The 8,613-nt window shown below is 42.2% G+C and overlaps 1 protein-coding gene across 1 annotated transcript in view; it reads right to left on the bottom strand.

Annotated features, from left to right (window-relative positions):
* Positions 1-1,311: 1,311 nt before the first annotated feature.
* DTX2 (deltex E3 ubiquitin ligase 2) overlaps positions 1,312-8,613 on the bottom strand; it is a 30,052-nt gene continuing 22,750 nt past the window's right edge. The window contains 3 exon segments of the mRNA XM_070730462.1: positions 1,312-3,326; positions 3,329-3,397; positions 5,593-5,682. Coding sequence (XP_070586563.1) covers positions 3,171-3,326; positions 3,329-3,397; positions 5,593-5,682 — 315 coding nt within the window. The 3' untranslated portion in view covers positions 1,312-3,170.

Below are 8,613 nucleotides of genomic sequence, written 5' to 3'. Positions count from 1 at the left end.
ATTTATTTAATGATGGTAAAAAGGCTGCAACGTTGCATGCCACTCACCTGAGGACTGCATTGCTTAATGGCTGAAGTTCAAGTCAAGGAGCATCTGTATCACCCTATAACAGCGATGGCGAACCTTTTTCTTCCCGCATGCTAAAAATGAGTGTGTGCGCATTGGCTACCCCACAACCTCCCATGCGTGCCACTCTTGAGCATGTGCCCCCACCCTTGGCTGGGCCATTTTTCACCCTCTGGCTTCTCTGAAGACTCCAGAGTTCAAAAAGCGACTCAATGGGCCAACCAGAAGACTTCTGGTTGGCCCATTGGGCCGTTTTTCCATACTCCAGAGGCTCCAGGGAAGCTTCCTGAAGCCTCCGGGGGCAAAAACGGCCTTTCTCAAGACCGAAAATCAGCTGGCCAGTGCGTGCATTTGCACTGGAGTTGACATAGAATACTGCCTTGTGTTCCTCAGATATGGTTCCGCAGGCCACGTGTGGCCCACATACCACAGGTTTGCCATTACAGGCTATAATTCTGTAACCAAAACATAGAAACATAGAAGACTGACGGCAGAAAAAGACCTCATGGTCCATCTAGTCTGCCCTTATATTATTTCCTGTATTTTATCTTACAATGGATTTATCCCAGGCATGTTTAAATTCAGTTACTGTGGATTTACCAACCGCGTCTGCTGGAAGTTTGTTCCAAGGATCTACTACTCTTTCAGTGAAATATTTTCTCACGTTGCTTTTGATCTTTCCCCCAACTAACTTCAGATTATGTCCCCTTGTTCTTGTGTTCACTTTCCCTCCTGAACCTTATTTAACCCTGTAACATATTTAAATGTTTCGATCATGTCCCCCCTCTTTCCTTCTGTCCTCCAGACTATACAGATTGAGTTCATTAAGTCTTTCCTGATAGTTTTATGCTTAAGACCTTCCACCATTCTTGTAGCCCGTCTTTGGACCTGTTCAATTTGTCAATATCTTTTTGTAGGTGAGGTCTGCAGAACTGAACACAGTATTCCAAATGTGGTCTCACCAGCACTCTATATAAGGGGATCACAATCTCCCTCTTCCCTGCTTGTTATACCTCTAGCCATGCACCCAAGCATCCTACTTGCTTTGCCTACTGCCCGACCACACTGCTCACCACCATTTTGAGACTGTCAGAAATCACTATCCCTAGTATATAATATGGCACACTGGTCACCAAGTTCAGATTTCTGAGAACCTTAATTTTCCAGAGGTTTCCCAGACGTTTCTCCTGGTTACATAGAGCTATGACAAAATACTTCCGAACAAACAAAAGCACACAACTGAAATCCCAAATGAAACTTTATAAAGTGTATTACAGGCCTCTGTCCCAATCTTTACTTTACTCCATGTTGAACAAAATAAGCAGCAGTGGGTTAAGTAAAATAAAGGTATCCAATATGAAGAATTTATACAACTTACAGAATTCAGTTTTTGCTGCTGATACAATTAAAAAAAAAAGTTATCCAGTTACACAAAGCAGAAACTGCAGCAAGCAGCCCCTAAATTTAAGTATATACCCAAGTGTGATATTGACTCTGCACACTCAAAATATTTGTAAAATGAGAATACTGAAAAGTTATTTTTACAGGGCCTGGATGTAACAGAAAAATAACCGATACTTGAAAAAATTCTGGAATTCTGGGCAATGCCTTGTTGGGGAAAACGTTCTCAAGTTTGGTATCAGAACCAAAGAATAGCAAAAAGAAAAATCATCACAAATTGAAGTGTTTACCAAACTATGAGATTCACAAAAATTCAGGGCAGAACGCCCAATGGTTTGCATGAGAGTGGAAGGCTCACGTGGCTGTATTTATATATTTTTTTAAATTAATTTTCGAATGTTATTTGGGGAACTGTAGCTACCAGCTAGAATGACTGCAAAATGCCTGGCTTCTGCCATTCCTTGGCATAAAAAAGTGACAATTCTTCCCCCATCGGTCTTCCAAACTGATGTCTTTTGGTAGAATAGGTGGCTAGAGCATTCTGGGAATTGAAGTCCACAACAGAGGTGGGCTGTTAAGGTGGAATGGTGACGTGTGCTCGTCCCCATGGCTCGGAGTGCTAGCGGGAGTCCAGCAAAATTATGCTACTACACCTGGGCAGGTAGCGAGATCTCAAGCAATTTTTCCTTAATGCAAGGTTTTTAGACTAAAAATCCCTTTCCTTCAATTTTTAAAATAACCAATTAAACAAAAATGGGGAAGGGCGGGGCCCAGATAACTAATCAGTTTGTCATCTTTTTCAATTTCACGGAGCAAAATGCTCCAAGCAAGGGACTTAAAGAGTTTTCAGGCTGCTTTTCAAAAGTAAATTCAAAGCATAGAACTGATATGTAAAGCTCAGGAAATGTGGTGATCCTGAGTATCCGTGCACGATTTTGCTACCTGCCCAGGTGCAATAGCATAATTGCGCTGGACTCCGCTAGCACGCAGAGCCACGGGGGGTTTGCCATTATGTCGCTGTTTCCACCTTAGCAGCCCACCTTTGGTCCACAAGTCTTAAAAGTTGCCAAGATCTCTGCCCTAGCCTCTTATGCAAGCATAAATCATTCGGCTTTTTTTTTTTTAATCCAAGTTGCTATGTGCCCACCGCCCCACTGTGATACTATTTAGAGTAGTCATAGCCATAACCATATTCTATCACACTTTGACAGCAAGTTGTAGGAAGCTGCCATGTATCTTCAGATTCAAATACTGATTTCCTTGCTAAACAACATGATTTTGTTAATGCACTGAAGAAGGGAAACCTCATCTCTCGGTACCAAAAGATCTGATTCTTGATAGATGGAAAGAACGAACAAATAGTGTGTTCCTTCATTTCCAGCTACTTCAACCCTTGTGCAACCATATGGAGGATTAAGCCACCATCCTTTTGTATGTTTTATCGAGTGAAGGGAGATTCATTGTAGATGACCAACCTGTGTCAGGACTGTAAATGCCGTTTATAATATCTTTTTTATATATATATCACTCTCCTTATAGTCATACTGGCCAATCCCAGTTATTGCTCAGCAAAAGGGCAACGAAACGTAAGGCAACAGAGGTGGGGATTTGTAGCTGCCATCCTCAACGGAGAGGCACACACAGTCATGGAGAAGACACGCTCCATTTTTGACTGCAGCTCCAGCCCAAGACGGAGGCTAAACCTAGGAACTCAGGCAATCTTCTGTGACACCTTGGGCTGCCAGTTCCGCGAGCACATTGTCAAGATAGTTGGGGTCTGGGTAGCCATGGCCTGAGACATTGGAGGCCATCTCTGTCTTGTGGTGGATCTCATTCCACACCACGGGTGTTGCTCTCCCCCAGTTGTGCTAGATGTTCCTATGGTGAAGATCAAGCGCCTTCTCCAAGCCAGCCTTAAAAGTTCCAGCACCTAGAGAGAAAAGAGACTAAGATGAATTATACACAAGAACAGTTTTTTCCCCGAATGCCATCACTCTGCTAAACAAATAATTCCCTCAACACGGTCAAACTTTTTACTAAATCTGCACTTATATTTCTACTAGTTTTTTCTCATCATTCCTATCATCCTTTTTATTATTATTATTATTTATTGGATTTGTATGCCGCCCCTCTCCGTAGACTCGGGGCGGCTAACAACAATGATAAAAACAGCATGTAATAATCCAATACTAAAACAACTAAAAACACCCTTATTATAAAACCAAACATACACACAAACATACCATGCATAAATTGTAATGGCCTAGGGGGGAAGGAATATCTCAACTCCCCCATGCCTGGCGGTATAAGTGAGTCTTGAGTAGTTTACGAAAGACAGGGAGTGTGGGGGCAGTTCTAATCTCCGGGGGGGAGTTGGTTCCAGAGGGCCGGGGCCACCCACAGAGAAGGCTCTTCCCCCTGGGGCCCGCCAGACGACATTGTTTAGTCGACGGGACCAGGAGAAGGCCAACTCTGTGGGACCTTATCGGGATTTGGGCGGTAGCACGCGGTTCCAGAGGTAATCTGGTCCAATGCCACTTAGGACCCGTATTACTGTAATTTGTTGCTTGTATCCTAAGATTTTTATTAATATTGATTGTTTCTTCATTGCTTATTTGACCCCTGTGACAATCATTAAGTGTTGCACACCACATGATTCTTGACAAATGTATCTTTTTCTTTTATGTACGCTGAGAGCATATGCACCAAGACAAATTCCTTGTGTGTCCAATCACACTTGGCCAAAAAAGAATTCAATTCAATTCTATTTTAACCTCAGATTGTGCCCCCTTGTTATGTTCACTTTCCTATTAAAAAACACTTCCCTCTTGAACCTTATTTAACCCTATAACATATTTAAATATTTTGATCATGTCCCCCCCCTATTCTATTCCATTCTATTAAGCGTCTCACATCTCACAAACAGGAGACTGCCAGCAGTTTGGCAGATCAAATCTCAGTAGGTTCAAGGTTGACTCAGCCTTCCATCCTTCCAAGGTGGGTAAAATGAGGACCCAGATTGTTGGGGGCAATATGCTGACTCTCTGTAAACCGCTTAGAGAGGGCTGTAAAGCATTGTGAATCGGTATATAAGTCTATTATCTCAGGGACCGGCCTTCTGCTGCACGAATCCCAGCGACCAGTTAGGTCCCACAGAGTGGGCCATCTCCGGGTCCCGTCAACTAAACAATGTCGTTTGGCTGGACCCAGGGGAAGAGCCTTCTCTGTGGCGGCCCCGGCCCTCTGGAACCAACTCCCCCCAGAGATTAGAATTGCCCCCACCCTCCTCGCCTTTCGTAAGCTCCTTAAAACCCACCTCTGTCGTCAGGCATGGGGGAACTGAGATACTCTTTTCCCCTAGGCATTTACAATTTACGCATGGTATGTTTGGTATGTATGTTTGGTTTTATAATAAGGGGTTTTTTTTAGTTGTTTTAATATTTGATTGTTACATGCTGTTTTTCATCACTGCTGTTAGCCGCCCTGAGTCTACGGAGAGGGGCGGCATACAAATCCAATAAATGAAGAATGAATGAATGAATGAATAAATAAATGCTATTGCTATTAGGCACTCTGTAGGATTTCTCCAACATCTGCTTGCATAAGGAAACTCTCTACCTCCCCAATAACTGGCACTATTACTGAATTGTTATTACTAAGAAGTTCAGTCAGAAGAATTGGATTTATAAGCTGTATTTTCAATGGTGAAAAATTCAAATTCTTTTATAAACAGCTAAACAATCGTATCAGAATAGAGGCGGAAGGGGACCTTGGAGGTCTTCTAGCCCAGCCTCTTGCTCAAGCAGGAGATTTTATACTAGTCATGTGTTTTAGTCTCCAGGCCTTTAATCATTTTAGTTGCTCTTCTTTGCATTTTTTCCTAAAGTCCCAACATCTTTTTTGTAAGGTGGTGAACAGTACAGGATACAGTATTCCAGATGTGGTCTTTACTAATGCTTTATAAAGCGGGTACTAATACTTCACATGACTTTGACTCATTCATTTTGATCATTAATACACTTCGTTTAGTTAAGCCGCCAATTGGGCAGAAAAAGAAGAATTAACTTCAGATTCTTTATTCTATCGCAATACATCAACTCAGGCAAGATCTTAGAATCACTGTACCTTTCGTCCCTTCTCATTATCGGGTAGATAACAATATCGTGGGAACCCTCTTGCAGTGTATGGCAACCCTGGGCTGGGATGCTCTGGACCCTGAAAAAAATAAAAGGCAGAGAACATATATAAATGCAGATCAACTCATTTATACACACTGTCTTGGAGACCGTAATAGACTTCATTTAGCTGTTGAATTAATCAACGTTCTGGATTCACATAATTTGTTGAACCACACTCTAGTAAAAAAGCAGGATCTGTACAACACATTAAGGCAGTGGTTCTCAACTTAAGACCATGGGAAGAGACCAAGAGCCCAAGACCAAGAGCCCAAGACCATGGGAAAAGACAAATTTCCCATAGTGTTAGGAATTAAAGCTTCTATTCTGGCGCCTTGGAATGTATTTTTACAATCCGACCAATCAGGCGTTTACAGTGGGGGTGTCCCTCTGACCTTCCTGCCAATCAGCTAAAAGTTCTGTTGGGAGAACTGGTGCTAGACTTATGGTTGGGAGTCACCACAACATGAGGAACTGTATTAAGGGGTTGCGGCATTAGAAAAGTTGAGAACCACTGCACTAAGGCATTAAAAGCAAGCCAAGTTTCAAACTAAATTAGTTCAACACATTGTACAATTAAATGCTGATCAATTATTACAGGTTAAGTTTGGAGTGCAAACCTGACCATTGGGTACCAACTGTGCTGGTTAATATCTCCTTATCCTTTTTAGGACCATTGGAAACATTCCAAACATTGGACTACTGTTTCAGACTGACATAAATAAACTGCTTGGAGAATAATAAAAATCTTTAAATGTACTTAATTTGTTTTTGTGGGAAAGAGCAACTCTATAAATTTATCTGGAAAAGATTTGGGAGAAACAACTAAGCCATTAAAAACCTGAAGTTGGGAACTTCCGGTGACGCCTCTGTAAGATCAACACAGGGGAGTGATGCTCCCAACCCAAATCCTCTTCATTGGAGGGCCCACCAAGGGGCTAAAGTCACCCTGTAGGGGTGACTCACAAGGAGGGGACATTCTGCAGGTTGCCGAAGACGAGGCAGCCATCGTGGCGGCATGAAGCAGAGGTAGCCAAAAAAACTAAGACTGTGCAGGAGCGGTGTGAGTGGACAGAGACAGGAGCTGGGTGAGGGTGAATTTTAATTTTTGCTTAAGATTTGATCCAAAAAGAAAATCCGGGAAAAGAGATTATCTGGAAGCAGCAATTAAAGAAAGGCAGAGAGAAACTGCACCCCGACAGGAAATAAGTAAAAGTTATAAAAGACTGGAAGTACAGTATGTTACTAGCATGACTTTGAACAGACATTTTAAAATGCTGGACATTTGTCTGTTTATTGAATATTTTGCTTGAATCAATTTGAAATAAATAACTGGCAGAATAGTTTTAAAGTGGATTTTTAACTTTGATTTTTAAGCTGAAGGTGCCATCTCTTGGTGAATAGATACACAGTATGCCATACTCCTAGAATAATAAAGAAACTTTGGAAAAATTTGGTAAGAGAAGAACAAAACTTGGAGGCCTGCTGTATTATCTACTGTTCTATACTTATCTACCTTGCTTAAAAGTCTGTGCTGACCAATTGGCCCCCATCTTCACCCAAATCTTCAACAAATCACTAGAGTTGTGCTATGTTCCTTCCTGCTTCAAACGCTCGACTATCATCCCAGTGCCAAAGAAGCCCTCCATCAAGGAACTGAATAACTACAGACCAGTTGCTCTAACATCTGTAGTTATGAAAACCTTTGAAAGGCTAGTGATGTTCCATTTGAGAGCCATCACGGATCCACTGTTAGACCCCCTGCAAATTGCATACCGAGCAAATAGATCAACAGATGATGCTGTTAATATGGCTCTACACTACATCCTTCAACATCTTGAATCTCCAATGACCTACGCCAGGGTCCTCTTTGTGGACTTCAGTTCAGCATTCAATACCATTGTACCGGACATTCTCTTAACCAAACTAAATCAGCTAGCGGTACCTGAACACACTTGTAAGTGGATCACAAGCTTCCTAACAGACAGGAAGCAGCAGGTGAAGCTAGGAAAAATCACATCAGATATATGTACAATTAGCACAGGTGCCCCCCAAGGCTGTGTACTCTCACCCACCCACCTCCACAACACGGCTGCCACACCACCATCACCACTTCTCTTCTCTCTATACACTAATGACTGCATCTCATACGATCCATCTGTTAAACTACTGAAGTTTGCAGATGATACAACAGTGATCGGACTCATTCGAGACAATGATGAATCCGCATACAGACGGGAAGTTGAACAACTATCCTTGTGGTGTGACCAGAACAATCTAGAACTGAACACACTCAAAACTGTAGAAATGGTGGTAGACTTTAAGAGAAACCCTTCCACCCTTCCACCTCTCACAATACTAGACAACACAGTATCAACAGTAGAGACCTTCAAATTTCTAGGTTCTATCATATCTCAAGACCTAAAATGGTCACCTAACATCAAAAACATCATCAAAAAAGCACAACAAAGAATGTTCTTTCTGCGCCAGCTCAGGAAGCTCAAACTGCCCAAGGAGCTGCTGATTCAGTTCTACAGAGGAATCATTGAGTCTGTCATCTGCACCTCTATAACTGTCTGGTTGGTGCTGCAACCCAACAGGACCGACACAGACTTCAGAGGATAATCAGAATTGCAGAAAAAACAATTGCTGCCAATCTGCCTTCCATTGAGGACCTGTATACTGCACGAGTCAAAAAGAGGGCGGGTAAAATATTTACTGACCCCTCGCATCCTGGACACAAATTGTTTCAACTCCTACCCTCAAAACGTCGCTACAGAGCACTGCACACCAAGACAACTAGACACAAGAACAGTTTTTTCCCGAACGCCATCACTCTACTAAACAAATAATTCCCTCAAAACTGTCAGACTTTCTACTAAATCTGCACTTCTATTCTACTAGTTTTTCTCATCATTCCTATCACCCATTTCCTCCCATGTTGACTGTATGACTGTAACTTGTTGCTTAT

Source organism: Erythrolamprus reginae, chromosome 1, assembly GCF_031021105.1.
Source record: "Erythrolamprus reginae isolate rEryReg1 chromosome 1, rEryReg1.hap1, whole genome shotgun sequence".
NCBI classification, from domain to species: domain Eukaryota; kingdom Metazoa; phylum Chordata; class Lepidosauria; order Squamata; family Dipsadidae; genus Erythrolamprus; species Erythrolamprus reginae.
Note: the sequence above shows the minus strand (reverse complement) of the source record. Positions and strands in the feature narration are given on the sequence as shown.